The sequence below is a fragment of the Pseudomassariella vexata genome, assembly GCF_002105095.1.
Source record: "Pseudomassariella vexata strain CBS 129021 chromosome Unknown BCR38scaffold_6, whole genome shotgun sequence".
Lineage (NCBI taxonomy): Eukaryota > Fungi > Ascomycota > Sordariomycetes > Amphisphaeriales > Pseudomassariaceae > Pseudomassariella > Pseudomassariella vexata.
Genome location: NW_024467961.1, coordinates 2,400,184 through 2,426,936, shown reverse-complemented (window position 1 = coordinate 2,426,936; position 26,753 = coordinate 2,400,184). Strand labels below are relative to the sequence as shown.

Here is a 26,753-nt window from a genome sequence, read left to right as displayed (position 1 = left end):
GGAGCGAAGTTTACGGGGGGTGGTGGAATGGCTTAATTCCTGGCTATCTCAATAGAGTAGTTAAACAACGGAATATTAAGACATAGGTCTTTACTTTGCCGCTTATCGGATCTAGTCTAGGTGCTCAAAATACTCGTCCAGCACCTATGTCTAATATCAGCCACAGAAAACCCAGCTACATAGCTAATCTATAGATCTCTGGGACCTACAGGAGCCCCTGATAAAGCCTCCTAAGCATTATGAAACCTGACGTCCAATAAATCCCTCCTCTAGCACGCCTACCAGATCATCCAACCGCTCTATCACCAGGTCAGTATGCTCGTGCTCCGCCAAATGCCGATTCACATCATTGATAAGTAAAACCGTAGCCGCACCAGCGCGACGTCCTGCTGTCATGTCGTCGATCGAATCTCCCACCATCAAAAGATGGCTGGCATCCCCAATTTCCTTATGGCCCTCGCCATCCGTCCCCATAGCACCTTCCTTGACTCTCGCGTCCTCATCCGCATCCGCCACCATCTCCTTCATTTCCTCCATCTTCTCCCTTCCCAGCTCCTCACTCCGCCGCACTAGGCCCCAGCTTCTTGAGATGAACAAAATGCCAGCGGGATCCGGCTTGGGTGGACGGAAGTCCCGCGTCACGATAGGAAAGAAGGTAGTCCCTTGAAGAAATTTCTCCAGCAGGTGCGTGACGGGTAGCTCATAATTGCGCGTGCAGATGCCTTTCCGGATCGACTTGGAGTCCAGGTAGGCCATGAGGGTGGCAAGTCCAGGTTGAGCGACCTGCTCGGCCATATTACGCCGTTCGATGGCCCGAATGGCTTCTTGGGCCGCGTGCTGCGCCTCGGGCGTGGGGAGGGAGTAGATGTGCTCGAGTATGTCGACAGTTTTGGGGATGCCCAGGACGGAGCGCATCTCGCCGAACATCTGGTTTTGCGGTTCACTTGGGATTAGGTGTTAGTGTTGGGTATGAGGTAGCGGTGACCAGCAGAGAGGGGGTAGAAAGTGCTTAGTAGGGGATTAACCAAGTGATTATAGTTGAAAAAAATGCAAGCTTGGAAATATCACGAGCGTAAATCATGAAATCTTAGTAGTTGGAAGTTGCCTCAGACTAGTTCACCCATACCCATGGCTTCATGAATCTCATTGTACGAAGCAACCATTGAGCAGAAATAAATGCAAATGATGGACAATATGGCGGAATGACAAGAATTTGCTCACCACAGTGTGCCATCAACGTCAAATACCACGCCTCGTAGCTTTGGCAAGTTGCTTGTCAGGCCAGCCGCTTCCTTCAACGGTGCGAACCGTCTGCGGTTTGCTGAGGCCATGGCTGAGAGGTACCTTCGCATGAAAAGGTTGGGAGGACAAGTTCAGTGATAGCAGTGCAAAGCTCCTGGTCTTCTGTTAATTGAGGAGGGTGTGATCATGAGCCAAGGAAATGTATCCACTGATGTAAGATCTCTCAACTGAATCGGCCGAGTCTGGGAACCTTTAATCAGATGCTCAGAAGCCGACTATTCATTGAGGGTACGAATAGTATGTGATGGCCCGTGCACTCGACGGCGCCGTTCAGGGGTAGGGCCGGCCGAAGGAACTCTACGGCAGGAACTGTGGACAAGCTGTCATCCTACACGGTTACCTAAGTAGGTACACATGGCCAGCTTCCTTTGATTTCAGAAACAGACAATATAACTCGGCACATCAACTCTCCAAATCTTAGCCTCATTACAACTTAACCCAAAACACCGAATCAACCGACACAATGGCCGACGAAGACAAGGCTAAGGCCGAGAAGCTGGCTGCGGCCAAGAAGAGGGTACTGACGACATCTATACTCAGCTCGAATAGCTCTCAGAGATGGCTAACGCAGGCCCACAGGTGGAGGAAATGAAAAAGAAGAAGGCGAAGAAGACGGGCGGCACATCCAAGGAGAAGAAGGAAGATGCGCCAGCAGCTGAGGACAAACCCGAGGCATCGGCCAGCACACCAGCCGACGAAGCTGTCCCCGCGGAACAGGCTACATCACCAACCGGCACCACGGCGACACCCTCGCAACAATCCAAGCTCCGCTCGGCATCATTCCGCGCAGGATCCATTTCCAGCCCCGTATCCAGCCCCATGTCCCCCAACTTCAATCCCGAGGGCGAGACGGCGGCCGATATCTACCGCAAGCAGGTGGCGCGCATCGAAGATCTGGAGAAGGAGAACAAGCGGCTCGCAAAAGAGGTTAAGGACTCGGAAAAGCGATGGCAGAAGGCCGAAGATGAGCTCGCTGATCTGCATGAGGCAGAGAGGCCCGAGGGCAACAAGGCAGAGGGTGATTCGGATAGTCACATTGAGAAGCTGGTATGCGCCCTCCTTTACTCCCCCTATTCCAAGATAGACAAAATCCTGTTGTTTTAGACAGTACAGGTGCTAACATACATTCCGCAAAAGCAAGCAGAACTGGCAGCACTCCAACGGCAAAACGCCCAACTCCAATCCGCCGCCTCGCGCCGCGGCCACGTCACCTCACCCTCCGTGTCAACGTCGTCTCCACCCGCCGCGGAACTACAAGCCCAGCTGGCCTCCAAAGCCTCAACCATTGAGACAATGGAGCTCGAACTATCCCGTCTACGCGCGCAGGCCGAGCGCCAGGCCAGCGCTGGCGGCACCGACAAGGAGCAGATCGCCGCCCTGGAGGAGAAGCTAGCGCGAGCGGAGCAAGCCGCCTCCAAGTCGTCAAGAGAGCTCGGCGATCTGAAACGCAACCTCGAGCGCACGACCGAAAAAGCCGTGCGCGAGGGCAGCAGCCGCACCAGCGCCGAGACCAAAGTCCGGACCCTCGAACAAGAGAATAGCGCCATGGTCGAGGAGAAAGCCGAGCTGCAAAAGAAGCATGACGCCCTGGAGAAGAAAGTCGCGGCGCTCGGCACTCTGCACAAAGAAAATGACAATCGGATGCAGGCCCTCCGCCGTGAGAAGGAGGTTGCCGAGAAGGAAAACCAGGAGCTAAAGAGCAAGATCGAGCGGCTTGAGGCTGAGAACGTGCGGCTCCGCAAAAAGGACGCGGCTGAGGGCGGCGGTGATGATGAGGGAGTCGACGAGCTCGAGAACGAGGAGCGCCTGCGCCTCGAGAAGAAGGTCCGCGACCTCGAAGCCGAGGTCTACGACCTGCGCCGCGGCATCTGGCATCAACGTCGTCGGGAGCTAGAGCCCGGCATGGAAGGAGATGCCGACGCCGCTACCCCAGTGGCCGATTTCACCAACATCGACCTCGGGAGCGGCGGGCTACCCTCGTCCAACACGGCGCGCAAGGAATCCGCGAAAGCAGGCGGTGGCTTTGGGGATTTCTTCAATGCGTTGACGGGCGGAGGCGGTGGGGCTGGGGACAAGGACGAGCTTCTTGATGATGACGATATGGAATTTGACGAGGAGGCGTTCCGCAAGGCGCATGAGGAGGATGCTAGAAAGCGGATTGAGAGGATTAAGGAGATCAAGCGCGGGCTGAAGAATTGGGAGGGCTGGCGCTTGGATTTGGTGGATAGCCGGAGGGGGGCTGCGTATGGTGTTGGGGAGGTGTTTGACATTTGATATAAGACGAGCAAAGGGTGTGGAATAGACAGGCAGCTGCTGGTGAGTGGTTGCGTTGTACGAGCTAGACTGGACAGTGAGGGTTTGTAAGGATATACCGATGTGCATGATATGATTTAGAGAGACAAGATATGAATTGAGGGCGCAGTTGTCCATCCCCGAAATATTCTTGCGCAAGCGGCCAACGGCACATTTACCCTTTTGTTTGATCCTGGCATTCACTCATTATACATTCCAGCCTTGGTGGAAAGCATCCATGGAGACACACTTTGCGTGTAAGTGGCCTAGTTGGTCATCTCAAAAACCAGACGTCAAACTCCCAGATATAAGACCACATCGGTTCATACATTATTGTTGTATTCGTCTGGTGTATCGGGCTATCTGAATCCTTGCGATCAAAGATTTCGTGCAGAACCAGATCCACCGGGTCCCCCGCTACCAAGTTTCTAAGGACATCAGTTGGTGATATAAAGTTCATCACCGTCCTCCGCCGTCATCAAATCCACAGCGATTGCCAAATCGATGGCAATGATAGAAGCGAGCGTTGAGGCAGCTGTGTCGTACATCCCCGCTCGGAAGAGAGTCAGTCCATTATGAATCCCCAGTGACACGATTTAGTTGTTCGCCATTGCGTCATGATTCCATGTCTGACCAAGTCGATACGACCCCAGTTCCTGGCAATTTAAAGCACGAAGCAGACAGACATACTCTATACTCGGATGCGTGTTTAATGCCCAAAGCGTATGGTCTATGACAAAGCCACACTTCTGAACCCCCTTATCGAAAAGTTAATCTCATTTTAGATATTTAGAATTGCTTGATTATTCTATCAAAAGCAGCCTGGTATGGCATTGTCACCTGCAGTCACATTCGCTGGGCTAGCGCGATGAGAGACAATGCATTGAGGAAGAGGCTTCATCGCCCACATACTTTAACAATAGTTTTAACTCGGATGGGCGACTCTACCGCTACACCACAAAGTCTGACTCAATTGGTACAACGAAAGACAAATACGCTGACCCAACGTGGATGAATTTCTAGCCACCCTTTCCCTCTTCTAGGTGATGCAACTCAGCCATGAACTCCTGTGGATGCGGAAGGTATTTGGGATGAAGGATTCAGAAAAAAAATATTGCGACGTTGTCTTTCTCCCCACGCGAGCCAGCACAATCATGCTTGCCTAACGGAACACCCTAGTCACTATAGAATAGTCAGTATACGGTACCAAACCTTCAAAGGTTAGACATGGGACTTACTAGATTTCCTTTGGCGCCATCAAGTCCGTCTGATATAGCCAATGGTTGTCCTTCTCCTCGGCCTCGAGCCAGTCGTAGGAGAATTGCACCAGATGACCTTGGATCAAGCCACACAGTTCTTCGGCTTCCTCGCGGCCGAGCACATCATAAGGGAAGATGGCACCACGCCGACTACCTTTAGTAGTTGCACGGCGCCGTCGACGCGTCGATCCTGTATTGTAGATGGTCGACGAAGAGGCACCACCTTGTGATGATGTCGGTTTGTCCACCGACGAGAAGGTTGTACGTCGGTCACGTGTATTGTGATTTTGCGTGCTCGTTGGTTCCAAAAGCTGAGTGTCGGCTTGACCATCAAACGCAGGGAAGGGAATATCGCCCGCTGGTTGGACCGGCGATGGAGCGTCAGCAGGTCGGTGGTTGGCCACCTTTTCGGTGTCGAGGTGCAGATTCGGCTTCTGAGGGGTTTCAGGGGTGGTGTTCTTCTCGTCCATAGGTCCGTCCCCATGAGAGACGACCACGGTCGGGTTTGTGTCAGGGCTGAGTGTCGACTGTACCTTCTCCAACAGACCAGAAGACTCTTGTACTGATGATGGAGCCGCAATTCCGGCACCGGCTCCGCCAGCCCCGCCAGGCTGGCCGTTGGGTGGCTTGACCTCATGCTCATCGTATTTCTTCTGGCCTGTCATGTTTTCATGGAACCTGTTTGAGTATTCCATATATTGCGTATAGTCTGACCAGGTTAAGACCTCACTATCTGGCATGCAGCGGAAGACGCGGCGGTAAAGTTTCGTGTTGTTGGCCGCAACCCTGGACCAAATTTCATCCCAGAACGCTGGATTCACCGGATCACGCATGCAATCTTTGTCGATACTTGCAAGTTGAATATCGGCAGCCAAGGGATGCACTTGCTCAGCCGCCTTATGACCGGATTCGTCGAGACGCAGAGGTGGTCCGCCAATATCGGTATCGTCAGAGACTGGCAGATCTGGAACTTGCGTCAGGGGAGGAAGTCCAAGCTGAGATGTAGTCTGTCGCTGGAACGGGCCCTGCGGGGGCAGTTTGTCATTGCTCGTGGTCAGCTCCTGCTCCAAACCTTCCTTACCAGACCACCCCGAACCATGACTGGCTGGCTTCGAAACCTCACCGGGTAGTGGTGCAATAAGGGTTTCACGCCCATTGATGATCACGGTATCTCTACCTCTGTCGAGACCACTTTCATGCGCAGATCTCCAGTTATCTGGGCCGTATCCTTCGACATCGGCGTTGTGCTTCTTGTTGTTGCTCTTTCTACTACCCCTTCCTGCTGATTTGCCTTTGGACGAGTTTGCAGATGATGAGGAAGAAGAGGACGAGGAAGTGAAGCCGGGGTCATGGGTAGCATTGGTGTCGTGGTTGAAGCTGGAGCCGTGGGGAATCTGGGGGCGTTGAAGGGAGCTTGGACCGGCTTCTGCAAGGTCGTGTTCGTCGCCGTAAATTTGGCTCATTTCTTCCTCGTATTGGGCCTCGGCATCAGCTGAATCCCTGGTTTCTTCCTCAAGGATCGCGTCTACATCCAAGCCAAGATGTTCGCGCATGAGACGCATACGGAGTGTGTGGGCGAAGCGACCGACCTGGTAAGGCTCGCCCCCCATGGTCGACTGGATCATGTCTGTGTCGCTGACGATAGCGGCACATTCCGAGTCTCTGTTGCCGTTCATGGATCGTTCGTTGATATTGGCAGATCCGATCAGCGCAACTCGGTCATCTACAATGATAGTCTTGGCGTGAATGTAGAGCTGCTCCGTCACGAGATTATTGTTCGGCCCGATCTTTCCCCACTGCCTCAAGCTGAAGAATGATATGTAATCTTCTGGTTCGATCTGAGCCGCACGCAGACGTCCGAAGATGGAGTCTGGCCCGCGGCAGATACTGCGGTACTGGAACTGCATAATAAGTCGGACGCTACTGCCAGAATCCTGATCAACAGTGTTTTGGAACCCCGGCATGAGAGGAATCAGAATACAACACCGCCACTCCTCGTCATTTGCGGCGGCCCGAATGATGCGTTCCACGAGGGCGTCACCAATCCGGTTAATGACTTTGGTGTTCATAGTTTCGGTACTCGTGATGAAGAACTGATTTTCCATGTACACAAAATGCTCCGACTCTTCGATGAGCTTGATATAGGCAGACTGGATGCTCATTTCCAACACATCCTTTGGGAAGCCAAGCGACCAATCCCCAGCTGAACGCAAGATCTGTACATTACAGCTTCCCGTGAGCCCAAGCTCTTCTAGATCAGCAGGGCTGGCATCGGGAGGAGGAAGCAGGAATGGCATGGGACGGGTGGGCTTGCGTTCTCGTCGCAAGTAGTTCCACCGTTGCACGAAATGACGGGTTAAATCTCTGGCAGGCTGGCCAACAACCTGCATCGCGACATCATGCCACGGCATTCTCGGAACCTTGCTTCTGTTGTACATTTCCTCGTAAGGCTCGTCGAGCTTAAAGAAATCCAACACGCGGGGGTTTGAGTAGTCCTTCCCCGGAAAGAGCTGACAGTGCTCTGCATCTTTCGGTGTTTCGCCTCCGGGTTCGTACCCAGTGGGCCGGTCATCCGTCAAAGGATGCTGCGGGTTGTCCCACCGGCCGAAGCATAGATCAATGCCACCAACGAAAGCTATGTCGTGATCGACGACACAGATCTTTTCGTGGTGGGCGTAAAAGAACTGGTTCTTCTTCAGCTGGTTTGGCGACCTTTGAACCATGATATTCGGGTGTAAGTTCAACAGCGAGAACTTGGTGTACTCAGAGTCGATCGGTATGGCCTGCTCCACGTTTCTGTAGACGATGACGAACACTTTGACGCCTTCTCTGGCTTTTCTCTGAAGGAGTCGATCGAGTCGCCATTTCCCACTAATCGCTGGTGGTCGTCGCATATAAAGCTCCGGGCTAAGCCACCAGTCATGTATGTAGATGACATCTTGTGCCATGCTGATGGCGCGAGACACGTTCCACATGTAGTCACGACCGTCCACCAGCCATCGAGCAAAGGCATTGCTTCTTACGGGGGCGAAGCTGTCGAATCTGTGTGGTTCCGCCCATGTGGTTTGTTTCAGCATCTCAGTGACGGACTGCTCAAATTGGTGAATTATGTGCTGGTTGTAAGCCCAAACTTTGACCTTGCGCTCCGAGGTGTATATCTTGAGGCTGTGGTGCGTCCCCGCGGGTTCTTCCTCCTCGTCCTCGTCATCGTCGTCGTCGTCGTCGTCGTCGGCGACACCTCCCTTCCCTTTCCCTTTCCCCTTCCCCTTGCTTTTACCCTTGGCCTTGGCCTTGGCGCCAAGTTGCTTCAGCTTGTTCCCCTTAGACACAATGTGGAACTTGGGGTCGACGAGATAGACATCGTAGATGTTCATGGTCGAGGGAGATTCACACACCACAATGTAGTTCTGTCGCACTAAGAACCACTTTTTTGTGTGGCGGGCAACGAATTTCGCTGGGGTAAGCACACGTCTGAAATCGATGCCTTTGGTAGGGCCCAAGTGCAGAAAGCATTCTTTGCCGTGATAGTTCCCTTCAGCGGCAAGACGTACGCCAAGTGCAGAGAGTTCCAGGAATTTGCAGAGCCGGTTGCTGTCAGGACGAAACATGAGCCAGTGTATCATGTCCTGCAGGTATTTTTCCACCACTCTTCTTTGCTTCTCGACAAATTTTCGCCTCATCAGAGCGGCCTCCACAGCAGATTTCTGAGGGTTCAAATTGGACCCCTCGCCGATCTCACCGAGGCCTGACGACTGGCGTCGCACCCCGAGCAGGTGGATCCGGGACCTCTTCCTTTTTGCGTTGGAGGGACGCCCAGATGGCCTATCCATTTCACTCGCCGTGCCTTCCGCAGCCGTCATCTCACCAGCAGTAGCCTCGGCGGCCGTCTCATCCGCCAGAGGTTCTGCAGCTTCAGGAGCTTTCTCCTCGTCCTCAGACACCTCCCCCCCTCGAAGACTTCGCAGCCATGGGAAGACGCTGCTTGGGAAGGCAGGCTGCTTCGTTCGGCTTCGCAGGTTCGGGATCACTTGAGGGTTATTATTGACGTTTGAGAGTTTATAGCGACCGTGAAGGGCAGCAATATCTCGGATGGATCTTTGTATTGTCCAAGTCATACGACTGGGTCCGCTTCCATATTCCAGTGCGATGGTAAACAGGTAATGTCGGTCACTCTGACCTTCTTCGTTGTCGCCCTTGCTCGGTTGACTGTCGATAATTCGTAACTTGAGCTGCTCGAGTAGAACTGGTATGCGTCTGTTGCCGTGCTCGTCTCTTTGCAGCATACTGGCGAGCATTACTACAGCAGGCGTGACGGCTCGCAGCTCAGCCATGAGTTCTGCCGATTTGCGCATGTCAAATTGTTCGGTTCTCTTCTTGCCCAACATTTTCAACGTGTTTTTGACTTGTTTCCACCGTTGCACGCCAAAGGTAGTAGCCCTGTCCGTGCCGAATATTGGCCTTCTAGGAGTGGCCAATGCCTCACCATCAGAAACTCCGCCGCTGCCGAACATGTCCGATATTCGACGTCGGTGTCCAGGCATCCGGCTGGGACTTTCCAAGTCATCTCTGCTGCCCGTCATCCAGGAGCTCCCACGCGTCCACCCTCGTCGCCCACCCGTTAAGTGATCACGACCTTCACCCTCAGAAAGTCCGCCACGGCGCTCTGTAGAATCGGGCATGGTAGAACGTCTAACCATCGTTCTAAAACGACCCTGGCCGGGAGCGGGCGAGTCTTCGCCGTTTATCCTCGGTGTGCTGGGGGCCGTCATCAGATCCAGGTTCTTCAGCCGCCGTCGCATCCTCTTTCTCTTGCTGGGTTTGGGGGTTAGCCGTGGTCCATCTTCATCACCACTCTCCTCCACGTCCGCATCACTGCCTTCTTCGTTCAACGTATCAGGTACTCGGGATGGTCTGGCAAGGACGGGCGAGCTACTACTAGAAGGAACGACATGCTCCGAGGGCGCTGGTGATCTTATAGTCTGCGTTACTCCCGTGGCAGCCAAGTACTTCAGCTTGGACATGAGCCTCTCCCCACGAGACTTCCCAGATCCATCAGCACCATCCCACGAATCGTGTCTTGTGTGCGCATAGGGAGGTGAGGGCGCATCAAAGACGACATCAGCTCTGGCGAACTGGACACTTCGACGCGAGGGTGAGACAAAATCAGCCGGACTGACATCACTATAACCAGATCCTTGGGCAACCAGGTGTCGCCTTGGAGAGGCCGGTTGCGATGTTGCAGCCGGCGACGGGTTCTTGTGCGGCAGCCCTCCATTCAAATAGTCAGGGGCCTCTGGCAACCCATTCTCTACGGGTGACTCGGGGACAGAGGTATCGTAACCGAGGAACCCGCTCGATAGTGCTTTTGTGGTTGGGGCCGGCCCGCTGGAGGCACGTAGGACGGTCGGTCGGGTATTGAAGCGCTCCGTTTCTGGGCCGAGAGTCATAGGGCTCGTCGTTGGTGAGACGGAATCGTCACGCTCGAGGGCAGACATGGCGGCTGACGCGATACTGAGTTTCTCCCCAGGTCAGGATACTGTCGCTTGAGATGTGAGTGCTCCGTCAAGCTGGTAGGATGTCGCAGCGTCAGTCGAGGCTTCACGGGGTGGCTGCACAAGCATTGTGGATTCTCGACTAGGTACCAGATTGAACCTGAACTTGTCGTGGGCCAATAATGATCGGTCTCTGCGCCGCCTTCGTATGGCACGAGGACTTCAATGGTGTCAGCTGCGGTCTGGCTGGTTTCTGTAAGCCTCGCAGGCGATTCGAGATGGACAAACAGCCGTTGGACCGCTGAAACAGTTGCACACGTTCGGATTGGCGTGATGCCGACGGAATGGCATAAGACAATTCGAACACCTCACTGCTGGTCGCGTGCCAAAAAAAGGCAACTATTCTCGCAGCGATATGTGGAATTGGGGAACGGCGAATGACGAGGGAGAGATGTCTACTCGGATGGAAGTGCTGATTGGCAATCCGCCATCCCTTTCCAATTTCCACTGCTCCAGGTTAGGTTCTAGGGAAATGGGTCTATGCTGTACCGCGTCGGGAGGTTCAGAGTTCTAAAGCTGGCGATGAGATCAGCCCGGGATCTGCTAGTTGATCCACTAAAGCTTCCGCAACCAATGGTCTCACTCTAAATTAGCATGGTACTCTAAATGAAGCAATTGTTGGGGAATTTCAAGACCATGGAGCCCCTGTCTTTCATTCTGTCGCGACTCAAGCTTTCGATGATCCTGCGAACTCACTACTCCAGCAAGTCTCAAGTTCTTGACTTGCGAGTTTCAATGACTCGGGGTAACTTCATATGGAGTGTTCGGTCTCAGCTTTTGAACTGCCATTACCCTGAGAAGCGGCAACCTGTAAAGAACGCCAATTCAGAGAAACAAGACCCCTACCTGTAAAGATGCGGAACAGAGGCGGGGTGCCACTTGAGGATGACCTCATCCGTGAGCGAGGTTTCATCTTTCTTCACCTCGAGGCCTCTATACAGAAGACAACCTCCGGGAAAAGATGAACTACTATATCTGCTGAGTTGTGGGGCTTCCGTCACCCGCCAGCATAATGCAAACACCGAACCTTCAAGACCCAATGTCGGGTACAACGACGAGCTGCTTTCCTGACTCAATGCTAGCAAACAGGCCCAGCCAAATGTCCTGAATTTGATATACAATTCCCATCACCGTACTTGAGACGAGGTGACTCGACACCTTTTCATTCCCCCCCCCCAAAAAAAAAAATAGCAGCTGAGGAAAGGCTATCTATGGCCGGTGTGCCTGGGACACACAACAAGATATGTTTGCTATATTAGAGCTATGTGATCTTATATTAGTACCTCGATAGTAAGTCTCGTACTTGTCGCACCGTTCATCTTTTCGTCCGCTTACCAATCGTCACTAGTAATGTTGGCTGTCGTTGACTTTCTTTTTCAGTTATTAACAAACCCCCCCTCTAACTGAACCCAGTGTATACAACACTGGCTAAATGTCGTTATTCTCAGTTACGTCTCAGTTGCATCAAGATTTAGGAGTCCTAACGTGGAAAAGTTACTACCATCTTCCAACAGCACTTGCGCTTGGCGCCATCTAGTTACCCAAGACGAACAGCGAACTTCATCAACTGGCCTGTTTAGGCCTACGTCTCGACTGTTTTGAGGTTTTATAGACCGTAGGTAAACTGCCTCTTCACATCACGATTTCAGCGGCCCACTTGGTCTATGGTCTGTACTGTGCTATATGCCGAGGCGTCCTCTCTCGTCTCTAATCTACGAGCATACTAATTAATCCCACGATGGACCTGCCCATGTAAACCGGGCCAAAAACAGTCTACAAACATAAAATGAAGGTGTATATGCACTCTTGAAAGTCTAACTCTTAGTTGCCCCCAAATCAGCCATTGCTATTCTCATCATCCTCATCTCCTTCCAACCAAATCTCATGTCCATTCCCCTCCTTCACCCAGAAACTCGCTACTAGCCCACAAACCGCCACCCCAGCCATGGCCCAGAACACGCCTCCCACTAGCCCGTGACTCAACCCCAATCCATACAGAAACCCACCCGCAACGGGCCCTACTGTCCGAGCAAAACTGCTGAGTGACTGTGCTAGGCCGTGGACGGTTCCGAGCACGCTGAGATGGGGCGTGCAATTGTTGACGAGGATCGTCTGGGCCGGCAACGCGAACGTCCGTCCTGTCACTTGAATAAATAACACGCCTGCGAGCGCAACCCAGATCAAGGGGCCGGTTTTCTGGCTCGGGGGCTCAGTTGTCGAGGGGACGATGGCGAGGTAGGGAATAAAAGTATAGGCTAGCGGGAAGAGGCAGAGACATAGCCGCCAGGAGAGGACAGTGCCGAGGCGAGCTGATAGGCGTGGGTAGAGGAAGAGTTGCATGGTGATGCCGATGGCGCCCAGTAAGGCCATGGCTATTCCGACGAATCTGGGGGGGAGTCCGAGACCGCCGGTGAAGCGGAAAGGGAGAGTGGGGTGGAAGCCGGGTGGGTCGGGTTTCGCGGGGTTGTAGACGGGGGTGGAGAGGAAGACGAACCAGAGGGAGTTGAAGGTTCCCAGGTGGGAGGCGAGGAAGAAGTGTGCGAAGAAGGTGAGGCAGACGTTGCGGGTGAATATTCTACGGAAGGGGAGTCTGGTGGTGTATCGACACCGTGGGGGATACTTCTGCGATAGTTGGTGATCTTCTGGGGACATGGGCAACAGCTCTGTATCTGTGCTTTTATTTCGAGAGTGCAGTGGCGTATAATTCACGGTGTTGTGTTGTCTGCTGAAGAGTACACCGAGTTTCTTGGCAAGAGTACGACCATAGTCGCGTCGGTCTCGGAGAGCATCGTGTGTCTTTTAGGAGTGAGATACTTGGAACAAAAGAAGAGTCGAACTAGTGTAGACTTACCTCTTCTAGAAATAGCCACACCCCCATTAAGGCTACTGATAGAAAGACGGCGCTGACAATGTTAGGCAAAGCATACGGGAATTTTTGAAAGAAGGTCGAGTTTCCGAAAGTTTCAGGATAGGAACCTGCTGGGTCAGAAAGGATGCCCCCTAATATTGGTCCAACGATGATGCCAATCTGAAAGAATCCCGCAGGTTAGTCATAGCTTCGGGTGGTGATCTATTCAGAACAGTACTTCGAGTGCAGATGAACACTTACATTGAAGGTCATCGGTAATAAAACAAAAGCCCGTGATTGGTATCTAAAATGGCGTTAGTGATTGAAGAGGAGTTATGACTAGATGTCGCCACGTACTTCTTCTCGCGAACTATTTCACTTATCCTATATTGGCGCATCATTAGCATCGTCGTCTCCTCCACCACAGCGCCTTGTTGTAACGAGTGCTTACATTGTCCTCAATACCCCAACATTCCCGTTCGTTGCCCCTCCGAGACACCGAAAGAACAGGGCTTGATAGAACGATGTCGAGAAGCCGAATCCAATACAAGATATCACTAGGCCTTATTAGCAATGCATAATTTCGTTTGGTGATACTGGGAAGACTCACTTGTGCCTAGTAAGCCTATCAAAATGACGGTCTTACGACCTGCCCAATTTGAGTCGGCCACACGGCCCCAGATCATGGCGGTAAAGAACTGCGCTGCAGTAAAACTGGCCTGGAGAATGCCGGCTTGTCTCGAGATGATGGAGTCAGATAGCTCAGGATCAAACCATTTCAGCAGGTAAAACATGTACGACTAGGCTGAGTTAGCTTTGTCTCTCTGTGCAGTGCCAACCCTGGTCCCAACTCACCTGCAATGAGGTCTGGACCAACGGCTCGCTAAGTCGTGTCAAAGTAATAAGCACCAACTGTTTCTTCTTTGGCAAGTCCCTCCAAGCGACGTCCTTCTGTTTCTTGACAGAGTTGCTCCCGCCCCTTGTGGAACCATTGCCCTCCGCCGTCCCCGCTCCGGCTTCCACATCTGCCAAGCCGGAGCCGGACGTCACCAAAGCGACGTCCTGATCATCTACTTCATCCTCGTAGGACAAGACCACACCTTCTTCGGTATCGACCGATTGCGTGTCAGAATCATCACCACCGTGGCTCAGGACTACCTCGTACTCGTTCTCGTCATTTTCGGCTGCTTCATATCCGCGTCCGCGCATTGACCGACTGTTCGCGTAGCTGGATCTCCAAGGCTCGGATGCTCGGAGACAGGGTTGTGTGTGTGAGGAAGTAACTGAGTATTGGGTAGTGAGGTCACAGCGGGGTAGTTCGGATATTTTCTTGTCTGGTACCTCTTCAACAACCCGAAGTGTCCGACAAGTTCACGGTGAGGGGTGGAGGTGGGATGAAAACGTTCGAAAAACCAGGAATCGACGACTGCTTCCGGCAACAAGTTTGCTCCATGCGAGCGGCCATCTTGTCTGGTCGCCTTGCTTAAATTGACTTATCATAAGACCGACAGACAGAGGGGGCAGCGGCTGCAGCAGCGAAGGATTGCCACCAACTGGGGGCGAGATGCGGGTGGACTTGCGGGGAGTGATTCGCTGGGAACGATCGGATCGCTATACAAGAGTGGGGACACTATCTAGCTTAGCGATAAGTATCAGGACCCTTGCATAGATATTTATTACGCATAAGCTGCGAGATGCGATAATACAGCTACTTCCTACTTGCTTCTATATTAACCCGGCTGTGGTTACAGACTAGTGAAACGGGGTCAGGCGGTCAGTATGATATACCTACCACCTAACACACTGAACAGACGGCTCCAGTACTAATAGATCTATCTGTTGGCCTGATCAGACGAAGATCGTGGTACTATTTATAAGAGCGAAGCTCTTATACGTCTGGTGCGCGAGTTGGTCGGAGGTGCCTCTGATACTCGTATCGTGATAATAGGATCTCGAACGTAAAGATAAGCTGAATAACTAAAATAACTAAATAACTGACTGAAAAGCGAAGGTGAAGATATAGATAAGAAGGAGATGATGATATGAAGATGAGGATGATGATGCGTGTGTGTGTGAAAAAAATGAGTGAGGACTCGTGTCCTACTCTGCCTCTGTGCCTCTTAAAGAAGAGAAAATAAACTTTCTCTTAGCCCCGTAATCTATTTCCCTGATGTCTGTCACGACCTGGGTTGCATCGCATTGGTAGAGACCTCGATTAGGTGCTATCGACGAAGATTCTACTCTAAGGAGCGAAGGAAAGAAGATGACAACTTAGGTTTGAGGGAGCGCGACTAAGTCATCCACGCTTGGCGGGGCTCCTACAAGGGTTATGATTGGCTTCCCATCGGACACTGCCACGGCAGGTGTTCCAGCTGTAAGTCACCTGGTTGTAGTGAGTCTGCGAGGGTTGACCTTCACAGTACTTGTGAGAATGATAAAGATACGTACGAGGAAGAGGATTCCGATTAGTTTGAATTATTATTTTTTAGTTTAGTTAAGTTATTGAAGTTATTCATACGGTGCCAAGAAAAAGTGGCCAACTTGCTTGTGTGGCTAACTTGCTTGTGGTGTACGTTATAGAAAATCCTATAAAGATTAAAAAAGAAAAAGTATGTCGGTTAGCTAACCCGACCTTTTCGAGTTTACAAGGATTGCCCCGCATATCTTCGGTAAAGTGGGGCGTTAGTTGGCTGAGCCGGGGTCTATGGTTAACTTATTTGTAATCTCCATTTTGACCTAACGAAGGCCCTTATTATCTTATCTTATTTCATCTTATCTTATCGGCTCTACAGGGTAGCATGACCTTGGGGCTCACGTACAGTATCAGACCGCTTCACTTACACTACCTCCTATTGGCCGCTTCCTGTGTTAACATCGACTTTGTTATAGAAGGTGAAATCTATTCTATTCATCTCCCCAACGTGTTCAACATATATTCTGTGTTCTCGCCCTCGGGTTGACTTTTTCTTTGAGCTTGACTTTAGTGCTCTTGTGACCTTCGCACGGGATATGCGCGTCATAGTGCTAGGGCACTAAATCAGCCACTTCAGATGGTATTTCTGAGTAAGACGGGTTAAAAAAGAGCCAAGGTTTGACAAATTCTGACCATAGAGTTCCCAAATATCCAAAGAGCTCAGTTAACCTTCAGATATCGCCGGCTCCTAGTCTCTCCTTTCCGTCATCAGGTCAGCATGACGTCTTGCCCCAGTGGTTGAGAGAGCCACCTGCCCCATGCGCACATATCGATTACCACTCTTTTCTCATCAGCGGAAGAAACACGCAGAGCATCTGTCCACGATAGCAAAGGCATACTTCTGGGACGCTATCATGCCATTGAGCAGAGACCAGTGCCCTTCAAGGCGTGCACGATATTTTGTTGAGTTGCGAAGTGAGTGGGATGCGATTTTAACGCTGGCAATGCCCCATAGTCGTATCCGGCCGCATAGGGTGTTTGATAGAAGCGCAAAACATAAGCATGTTGTTGCGAACGACGCTCATATCGCTCTAGAGCCCACCATTTTCCAGCGCTCAGGCTCTTGAGTCGAGTATTACCCGCAAAGGGCCGATTGATAATGGAACGGATGCGAAGGTCATAGAATGGAGTTAACCCTGACCTCGAGGCGTGAGATTTGGCGGGACAATGTGTTGAAGTCTTTCTCGTGTATTCCTCTAGTATTTTTCTTGTAGCTCTTTCAAAAGATCATGACCCGCAGCAAGGTAGATTCCCGCCTGTTTGTGCAACCCCTGAATGCTACAAGTGCATGTAGAGATCACACTGGCAGACCAAGGGCGCATTCTATCCATACGTGGAGGTGACTCACCAGTCAGGCATCCGATAGCAGAGTTGAACGGTTGCAATGTAAAGTTGTCCAGCTTTGTGTATTTGTGTCCGTAAAACAGCAGAACGTAGCCAAACCTGTCAATGCAAGTTTGGTATCCAGTGAACATTGGCAGGTTACTTCAAACACACGACCCCTAGATTAGAAGGATCAATTTCTTCATGGAAGCTTTATATGGTACTCTAAACCCAATGCCTAGGCCGCAAACGACTTGACTGGATATCTCCAGGTCGACTTCATGAATTCTTTTATCCGCGGTGTTCAACTATGCATAGCACCATATTCCATCGCCACGTGAAGGTGAACTCTACTACACATGTAACGTCGCCAGTGCAATCGATATAGGAAAAACCTTATCAAGAGCCACACTGCAGCAAGTGTGCAGCAACCATGTAACAAGCCAACTGTGAAGCATCGCCTCGCAACAGTTATGCTGAACAATCATGGGCTCTCTCAACTGATGCATATGATCCTGCGAGTGTTATGGATACAAATAGTCATCCTCGCTAATTTATTCCCGATCATAAAAGCTGAAGTCGTTGGGACTAGGCGGAATGGTTATCGTGGGGGTAAGCATCGCATAGGCCGGGGTCAAGGGGCATGTGAAAATTAAGAAGCGCTGTATCCTGACATACTTGGAGTTCGTCGCAGTATCAGCTGTTGGCATGTTGTACACGCGTCGCGGCCCATAGATCTTGCAGTTGTGGTTCGCTGTGAGGCAGACGTCATGCTGATGTTGCAATGCAGATGACACGCTACCGTCTGACGAACATTCTGAACTATATTTATGGCGTCAGCAGCGGGACTGTCGGTCCTGATCCCGTCGTATTAGTAGGCTAACGTAAATATGCATGAGTTCGACGTCATCTTAACTATAACTACTGGAAGATTATGCTTGTTATTGATTGAGTTGTGTTGTTGAGCTTCTCAAATGCCTAAGTCAAAATTGGGAATGAACCCGAGTTCTCCTTTCGATCTTAATTGAGGGGGGCAGGGGGGAATCCGGGTTGATTACATGCCACCAGGACCGTGATGGGTCTCGGACCCTGTACGAGCTGGCTTCGGAAGTCGAGAGGGCCCGAAACCGTGGAATGGGACAGAAGGAGTTTATTTTGTCCCGCTCAAAACAAGGGAACAAGGTTGTTATGTTTCTTCAGCGAACAGACCAAATTCTTATTCCCGAGATAGCCGCGATGTAAGCTCTAAGTTAGTCCTAGGCATAACCCAGCCCAGCTGACCTTGGAACCATCTTTCACCACCCCGCAAGCTAGGATAGAGGTGACCAATCGTACGAGAGACCAAAATTACGGGCTCATCTCTAACATGTATTTCCCCCAAAACCCCCCTATGGCAGAGCTCGACATATCAGTGCAGCTAGGGTTACTTACAATGATAAGAACGGAAATCAACCAAGTCCTGAAAACCTCGCGTAACCCCAAAATGCTCATTGGACAAACAATAAGATTAATTGACCTATCGACCATACCGATGAGTGGTAAACTTTCGGGACCCAAACACTGCTGCCCGGGGACTTAGTTTGTTTGGGGGCTCATACGAATTGAGAGTTGTGGCAGAGCTGAAGACGCAGGAGATTGCAGATGTGTCGTACTTGCGAATATAGTACCTGCACAAATCCGCGCTCAAACCACTTTGGTATGGAAATCAAATATCGAACGCCACTTTTATGTCAAGTGAACGACAGTAGGATTTGTGTGAGCTGTCTGTTTAAATTTCCCTTGAACCAAAAGCGTCTGGTGTACTACTACAGCCACCATTTTGGTGGGGTTATTTAACCATTTAAACCCGAAATAGGATGACATGATATATCTCTATTACAATAATGAGTTCCCAGTGTTACCAGATTTTTAATGCCCGTTTTTGTGCAAAACACATCATCTGCTGGCTCACCATTGAGTCCTAGTAGGGTCTGGGAGTCCTCTACGGCGGTACGAAACAAGGCTGAATTAAGAAATACAGCTAGGCTGACAGCATAATCGTGACTGCAGGTGTGGTAGCATCGTATGCATTCCTTTCTGCCAGGTACGGGTGGTTCTTTGACATGATCGAGATAGGGCGAACTCGAAGATGGAGCCTGGGGAAGTGTTCATCAATGTAGTGGCCTCTATATCTCATATAGTATTCTAGGATTTATAAATAAACTTCATGGCACTCATGTGATGATGGGAGTCTGGGTTTAGGTTGTGGTTTGGAACGCAACCGCGGTGTAGAGCCCGGTCGACATGCGCGCATCAACCGTAATCTCATATTGGTCCCTGTGGCGCATGTCATCCATGCAACCTAGTCGCATGATCTGACCTCCACGCGTCTCCGCGTCTTCATGTAAGTTCAGGCTCTAAAATCAAGACTTACACAATTGTTATGCAAGTGACTCGGGGTAGTGCCAAGTATCAACGTGAGCGGCGCTTGACAGAATTTACCTTCAGGCGCCAACCCCTTTCATGTGCGCTGGATACGAGCTCACGCAGATTGGTATTGAACGAAAAGCACGCATCTTGGAACAGTGGTTGCGAGCATGGAATATTGCTTCGACGATGACTCAATGTAGCATGATCCCCGTTAGTAGTTCGCACTATCACTAATAGAATAGGTATATGACCCGGATTCGACGGACTATGCACGAAGCTGAGATGCCTAAACAGACGGATTGAATTTTGAGTGTTGTCGCGATATTCTTCACGTACACTGTCAAGTATACTTATTCACCTATCTATCTCGGCAAAACCTTCAAACCTGTTAACCTGCAAACTGTCATCTTTGATGCACAGAAGAAATGAATCAGAGTCCCCCCAAATGGTAAATGAAACCCCTGATTTATAACGCATAGAAGATCGAAAATATCGGCGATGGCCCAGAGTGCCGGGTGCTCTCTACCATCAGTCGGGATGCACCGTGCTGGGCTGAGACGAGGCTTCCCAGGGAAATCCTCCAGGATGATGAATCCCGTTCGTTATTGGGCTGATATCGGTCGGATAAGCAGCAGGAATCAGCCGCCTCAAACCATCTCGTGCGGCTGAAAATTCTAAGACGGGAGACCAAGCGAATATTCGCAATATGTTACTCTGCCACGCGAGACCATGGACATGGGAAAGAAATGATTCGGTGCTACATGTCCTTCGCTTAGGTTAAGTCGGGAGACGGAGCCGAAATTTCCTGCTTGAGTATTGGGCAAGCTGACTTGTGGTTCGCACAAGTCCATTTTGCCTGCCTATGTTGTGTGTAGGTACCAGGCCCCTGTCATCTACTTTCAGTACCATAAGCACAACCCAGTAGGAAATGTTTCTTATTGGGCCATATTCTCCAATTCGACGAAAAAACGGAGAGCGCATGGGACGCGCAATTCCCTTACCAGGCATCGCCTCGTAGATTCATCTGATAGAAACCGCTACTATTTCGATGCGAGCGAGAACGTGAGATATCACGCTGTGATTCCACGTCGAGTTTCAATAATGAAAATCAACGCCCTGAAAGTGTTACAGGTAAGAAAATAAACCAAACTGATGGACATGAGATTCCCAGATGAAGCTGGGAGAAAACAAACATGTGCAGAAGTACTCACCAGTTTGAGCTCGAGGTACCGCCGGCGATAAGCCGCCCTGACGACGTACCCTACGTACCCAGGCATCTACCAGGTACGTATCCCAGTTTCTGTAGGACCCAATAACCTTGGTCTTTTGGAATATACCAAATCAGCCCGAGGTAAAACTGACGTCTCCTTTCTGTCATTGAATGCTCCCATTTACGTGTTGACTCCATTAGCGGCTGCATCATTTGCTTACCAACCTACACATTCGATGTATGATCTGAACAGAACGACATCTAAAAATAACACAAAAGGTCTCGATTAGATTCTCAGCCGATAAGACGAAGAGAAATTCACCCGAATGGGTCCTACTCAAGGAGCAGGCGCCCACTCGGACCCCGGTGAGTGTGGCTCGTCAACAGCTGGTACGCCTCTTCAACGTTTTCCTCGAGATGTAAGTGTCCAGGGCTGTCATGATTCACTTTGCATCAACGTATGCAGGAGAAATCTTGAGCATGTCAGGTCCCGAGAATAGACCATACGACATCGCCAGAAGCGACTCTTGAGGTGTCTGTTCATATTAAGCCCGTGTGCCACAGCATATTACTACCCAACAAGCATATCCTCCAAGTCTGCTAACTATTCGGGGTAACGTGCTCAAGTCGAGCTAAATCCGGGTATCATATATTCCGTTGGCTCGGCACCATTCAGTTGGTATGCCTCATGTAGAGCACTGAATTGAGTACACCAGGTTTGTCCATCCTGATGAAAGTAGATCAATTGGCAACATGCACATCTTCAAGACGGATTCCAACAATGAGGGTTCTTCAATCCTTCAGGATCACATCGTACTAGTAGACGAATGATATTTCAGCTGCCAGCCTAAATAATGATCCTGCGGATACGGCAATATCCTGGCTGCTCAGTACTTGCAGTGTTTCCTTCTGGCATCAGTCTGCAACTGAGCTTCTAAGATACTCGCTACCTTGATTTTCATACTGATGTGTAAGATTGCATCTGCGACGAGCTTGCCTTTTTCCGTGGCCTGCATGATACTTCTCTGCTTATCACGGTAGGGTTCCATTCAATTATTCTTTTCTCTCTGTCCTTGTCAGCCACGAAAGAGAAGCTATACTCGACAGGCTGTTTTAAGTGGTTCAGTCACTGAGCAGGGCCAATGGATCCATATTTTCCCTGGAATTCGCATACGCCATGAGACCATTGAGTATTGACCCCACAGGGAGGTGGGAAGGTTGACTGGAGCTGTGTACAAGTAGTCATGTTGGGCCTGGCCATCTGGCCTGCGCTTTGAAGTATATAAAGATCTTCAAAGTTTCACTGTGGTCATCGAAACGGTATCACCGATTCATCTGAGACTTCATCGGCGTCGCGATTTAGTCATTCTTTTGTGTCTCACGACTTTCACTGGTCAAGATGTTTGGGCATGACTGGACTTCTAAACTTGTTGTAGGTTTGTCTTTGGCTACTCTTGCGACTTCTAATCCCGTGGCCGCTCCCCAAGCTACGACGACCATCACGCCCTCCGGGCCACCATGTACCCACAGTGCAACGAACCGAGCTTGTTGGAGGAATGGCTTCAACATTACTACTGATTATGAGACCTCCCTTGGGACGCCCCCGGGCATAACCAGAGTCGTACGTCAAACATGAAGTTTTGGGGAGATGGGCAGCTGATACTAACACTGACCTACCGCAGTACAACCTTGTGATTACTAACGTGTCATCATTCTCTCCGGATGGTGTTTCAAAGCCAGCTATGCTCATAAATGTGGGTTTACCGGCAGTTACTTGCTCAATGCTAACCAGTTTCGAAGGTACCTTCCCTGGACCCCTGATCACTGCCGGTAAGTTTTCCAGAGAGAATGACACTTTTTCTAGTGCAGAAGCGTGTCTAACTCTTTTTCTAGATTGGGGGGATTTCCTTCAAATCAATGTGCACAACAACCTACCACAAAATGGAACATCTATTCATTGGCACGGCATGAGACAGCTGGGCACGAACGACCAGGACGGTGTCAACGGTGTTACCGAATGTCCTATCCCACCAAACCATGTAAAGTCCTATACATTTAGGGCGACTCAATACGGGACTTCCTGGTTAGATACTCACTTCCGAGAATCTCATACCTATCTAACAGAAAACAGGTATCATTCGCACTTCTCGGCCCAATACGGAAATGGCGTGTTAGGTCCAATGCAGATCAACGGCCCTGCCTCCGCCAACTATGACATCGATCTGGGGCCATATGTCATTAGTGACTGGTACAGAACCACAGCAGATGAGGCGGCAAGCATAGCCGAGATTGTTACTAATGGTGCGCCACCCGCGAGTTCGAATGTGCTCTTCAACGGAACAAACATCAACCCTTCCGGGTCCGGCGGGCAATACAATAGAGTCACTCTCACTCCAGGAAGGAAACATCGACTCCGCCTCATCAACACTTCGGTCGAGAACCACTTCAGTGTTTCCCTCGTCGGACACAACTTCACTGTCATCTCGACTGACATGGTTGCCATCGAACCTTTGGTGGCATCATCGCTTTTCATGGCTGTCGGGCAACGGTACGATGTGATCATAGAGTCCAACCAGAATGTCGATTCGTACTGGTTCAATGCTACCTTGGTTGGAGGCCTTTGCGGTGTCTCTGTGAATACAGCCCCTGCGGCTATCTTCTCCTACCAGGGAGCCCCCGCAGCTGGCGTCCCGAGCGACCCTGGGGTGCCTCTGACTACTACACCCTGTATCGACAACACCGGATTCGTGCCAATTGTACCCCGCCAGGCCCCCCAGTCGGAATTCGCTGCGTCACAAGATGTTTTGGATATACAGCTCGAAACTACCACTGTCAATAGCACTGCAGTATTTCGATGGGAGATCAATGGCGAAAGCAATGATGTCAAATGGGACAAACCAACCCTTGAGTATGTCAGAGATGGGGACACGTCTTACCCTCCTGAAGCGAATGTCATTATTCTTGACGAACCTGATGTGGTAAGTCTGGGCACTCTTTCAGACGCATTCTTCGAGTGTGTAGCCTATTCTAACACAGTCTTTCTGCAGTGGACATTTTGGGTTGTCCAGAACAACGCCATAATTGTAAGTTGTACCCCTGTCTACCTAACTTAGAACTAACCCACGTAACAGCCTCATCCCATCCATCTTCACGGCCACGACTTCCTATTGCTAGGAACTTCTGACACAGACGCCAACCCGACTGAGCCAGTCATTTTCAACGAGGCCTCCGACATCGGCGGCCTCAATTTCAATAACCCCACACGTCGAGATGTCGCCATGCTTCCGCCGTTCGGGTGGCTTGTTATTGCGTGGAAAACGGACAACCCGGGTGCTTGGTCAGTATATTTCCCCCTTGCAAGCTCGTTTCAACGTCCTGTTTTTGGCGTATTCGCTGTATATTAAGTTTTCAGTAGGTTAGTGCATTGCCACATAGCATGGCACGTTAGCCAAGATCTCAGTGTTCAGTTCCTCGAGATGCGCGACCAAATACCCAAGGCCATGGACTTGGGTCAGCTCGAGCCACAGTGCAGTGATTGGGAGGCGTACTACGAGACCAGCTACTGGAAGATTGCTGATTCCGGCCTTTAAGGCAGTAGGTTCAGGTAAGCCAGTGATCCAGGGATTATTTGAGAGTTGTGTTCCATGGAAATCTGTAGTCTGACGATATGTACAGGTCCAGATGCGAACAAATAATTATTTGCATGTATACGAAGGCGTTGATTGGCACCTTATTTCTGATATATTCATATTCTAGCAACACAGGTTGGAATCGGTCTTCGGGAGAGCTGGAAACTTCCATACTTTCCATGTGGTTTTGGGAGATGTTAGCTGCCATTCCTAGCTCGCAATACTCTACTTTGTTGGTTATATATTCGTGAACGTCATGTATCAATCTAAATTTCTTGCGGTGATGATACTGGCTTATTTCTTAGTGTTGGGATTTCACATACTCGAGTGTAGCATATTGTCTCTCATCTGAATCAAATCATTTATTCTGTCGTTGCCCTACCAAACTATCCCATGTCGTATGCATGCGCAATTGCACGAAGGTAACAGAGTAGGATCTATACGTGCTGCAACATCTACGCCGCGAGATGGCTTGCATGGCATATATGAATAACCTGCGCATGTAAGCAATCCGTGCAACTGTTGGAGTAAAGCAACGTCGTACAGCTAAACCTCTTTCTGGGAGTCGTCAACATGGTGTTGAGCACGCATACAAATTCTCCAGCCGATTAATAAAACCTTGGATGAGAATTTCTCCCTGCGTAGCCCATATTATCAAGCGGTATTTAAGCTACCTTTATATGTGGCCTTCGTTCCGGCTGCTGGAACTGATGTTGTGGCGATTGATGCATACCCCAAGACTTTGTTCACAACAGAGAAGATGTTGGCCATTCAGGAGATCCTTGAGAAGTAGTGAGATCCTCTATTTTACGCACATTTCAATACCTCCAGTAAAAAAGCACTGTTTGATACATACTCATGAACTGTGTTGCGAATCCATCTTCTTGCAGCCCTCTCCCACACATAAACGACCTTACGCCGCCAACTCATGCGCCTCCTTATTTACCGTCTCTACTGACGGATATCTCACCTCCGGCGTTGTGGGACTGACTGTGATATGAGGACTGATAGCACCGCTTGATAACGTTGGCCCTGGAGGGCTGACCGGTTCAATTGGTGGCTGTCTTCGCTCTACCGTTGCGTCTAACTCTGCCTTGGGTGTGTAAGTTGGTCCCGAGCCTTCAAGTTCAGGCTTTCCATTGATGGTCTCTTGCTCTTGCGCTGCTGGTGATCCCTCTGGCTCTCTCTCAATTCGCTTTCGCCGCAGATAGAGATAGACGATCGTGATGATCAGGACGACGAAAAAAACCCCGAGGCTTACTGATATTCTCACGATTTTGCCACTAGAGAGTCCTCCATCTGGTCTCGCGTCTGCTGGGGAGCTAGGACTTGTCTCCTCAGCACCTTTATTAGAGCTGGATCCAGGACTGGGAATATAAAGGGTGGTGTGTAGGGCAGTAGTGGCCGGTGCTTCAGTCTCAGTGCTCATCAATTGGAGTGGGAAAACTTTGTGATAGACACTAGCAGCATATTGAGGCGACTCGCTGGTAATGTCGACGTACCAGGTGTAGAGGTCCTTCGAATGTGCCCACGTATAAGGCGGGTCCCACGACATCCAGACCTGGGTAGATTCTGTCATCAAGCTCTTGCATAATCGTTGCGGAGCAGCTTCGTCGTAATCCGCCGTCGCTGTTGCACATGTCCAGGAGCCAGTGGAGCCACTCGGGCAACACCATGCTTGGGAAAACAGAGAGCCTTGGTGAAAGAGAGTAGTTGTACAGGCCGTCGTGTACCCAGATAGGCAAGCATTGCCCGGATATGCTAGCGTGGAATCCGCACCTTCGTTGGTTACCGTTACACCGTCTGCTGCTCCGTTGAGCCATACATATTCCTGACCGAAAATGGCGAAGTAAGATTCAGGAAAGCATTTGGTTTCGTGTCCAATCCTCGTTCCAAATTGTTCAGTCGTCTGGACAGCAATGCAATCATTGCCACTCAACGGGTGGTGCTGAGCAGAACTCTCCGACGAGTACACCAGGTTTGTCATCTGGGGACAGTACACAGAGAGCCGACATGGGTCACCTCCAGCTGCGTACGAGAATGGGGTATTCTGAGGGGGCAAGGCAATTGCGGGTGTGGCACCGGCAACACGTACCGCCCTTAGAGTGTTGGTCGCCATGGTGTTGGAAAGTGCTTGGAGCCCCCGTCTTTCAATGAGTTTGAGATCAAGCAACCAATCAGCTGGGAGAGCGCAGATAGTGCTACTGGCGACGCTGGGACCAAGAAGGTTGGAAAGGCAACAATTTTGATAAGCTGAAGAGATGCTGCTGGGGAATTTGAGACATCAAGAAATGTTGAAATATTGGCAATCGACGTTGTGAGATCGCGAGTGCGAACATATGTGCGCACGTTCTCTTGGAGTATTTACGTCGTAGAGGAAACCGCAAATATGCTCGGTCCTCGCTTCCTTCCGTTGTTTGCTGAATGCACTGGTCTGTCGGGAAGCTGCAGCTGTC

At 50.6% G+C, this 26,753-nt stretch overlaps 6 protein-coding genes across 6 annotated transcripts; 2 read left to right on the top strand and 4 right to left on the bottom strand.

The window, feature by feature from the left end:
* Window positions 1–237: 237 nt before the first annotated feature.
* Window positions 238–1,352, bottom strand: BCR38DRAFT_342126 (haloacid dehalogenase-like hydrolase; the record flags this gene model as incomplete). Its single annotated transcript, XM_040855926.1, has 2 exons — window positions 238–943; window positions 1,222–1,352. The coding sequence occupies 2 exons, from the start codon at window positions 1,350–1,352 to the stop codon at window positions 238–240; spliced, it is 837 nt and encodes a 278-aa protein (XP_040716615.1).
* Window positions 1,353–1,890: 538 nt separating this feature from the next.
* BCR38DRAFT_341216 (uncharacterized protein) lies at window positions 1,891–3,576 on the top strand (the record flags this gene model as incomplete). The annotated part of the gene is made up of 2 exons (XM_040855853.1): window positions 1,891–2,349; window positions 2,440–3,576. 2 exons carry the CDS (start codon window positions 1,891–1,893, stop codon window positions 3,574–3,576), a joined length of 1,596 nt encoding a protein of 531 aa, XP_040716614.1.
* Window positions 3,577–4,769: 1,193 nt separating this feature from the next.
* BCR38DRAFT_409153 (uncharacterized protein) lies at window positions 4,770–10,348 on the bottom strand (the record flags this gene model as incomplete). Its single annotated transcript, XM_040858346.1, has 2 exons — window positions 4,770–4,776; window positions 4,833–10,348. The coding sequence occupies 2 exons, from the start codon at window positions 10,346–10,348 to the stop codon at window positions 4,770–4,772; spliced, it is 5,523 nt and encodes a 1,840-aa protein (XP_040716613.1).
* A 1,726-nt stretch (window positions 10,349–12,074) lies between these two features.
* BCR38DRAFT_465888 (major facilitator superfamily domain-containing protein) lies at window positions 12,075–14,759 on the bottom strand. The gene is made up of 7 exons (XM_040862715.1): window positions 14,109–14,759; window positions 13,864–14,053; window positions 13,705–13,810; window positions 13,611–13,637; window positions 13,515–13,557; window positions 13,257–13,433; window positions 12,075–13,201 (listed from the first exon to the last, which is right to left on the bottom strand). The coding sequence occupies exons 1-7, from the start codon at window positions 14,460–14,462 to the stop codon at window positions 12,242–12,244; spliced, it is 1,857 nt and encodes a 618-aa protein (XP_040716612.1). The 5' UTR covers window positions 14,463–14,759; the 3' UTR covers window positions 12,075–12,241.
* A 7,152-nt stretch (window positions 14,760–21,911) lies between these two features.
* On the top strand, window positions 21,912–24,677 carry BCR38DRAFT_523908 (laccase-2). Its single transcript, XM_040865275.1, has 8 exons — window positions 21,912–22,289; window positions 22,351–22,498; window positions 22,562–22,751; window positions 22,800–23,646; window positions 23,716–23,751; window positions 23,800–24,005; window positions 24,084–24,272; window positions 24,344–24,677. Exons 1-7 carry the CDS (start codon window positions 22,068–22,070, stop codon window positions 24,256–24,258), a joined length of 1,824 nt encoding a protein of 607 aa, XP_040716611.1. The 5' UTR covers window positions 21,912–22,067; the 3' UTR covers window positions 24,259–24,272; window positions 24,344–24,677.
* Window positions 24,678–25,210: 533 nt separating this feature from the next.
* Window positions 25,211–26,416, bottom strand: BCR38DRAFT_484878 (uncharacterized protein; the record flags this gene model as incomplete). The annotated part of the gene is made up of 1 exon (XM_040863802.1): window positions 25,211–26,416. One exon carries the CDS (start codon window positions 26,414–26,416, stop codon window positions 25,211–25,213), a length of 1,206 nt encoding a protein of 401 aa, XP_040716610.1.
* Between the last annotated feature and the right edge of the window lie 337 nt (window positions 26,417–26,753).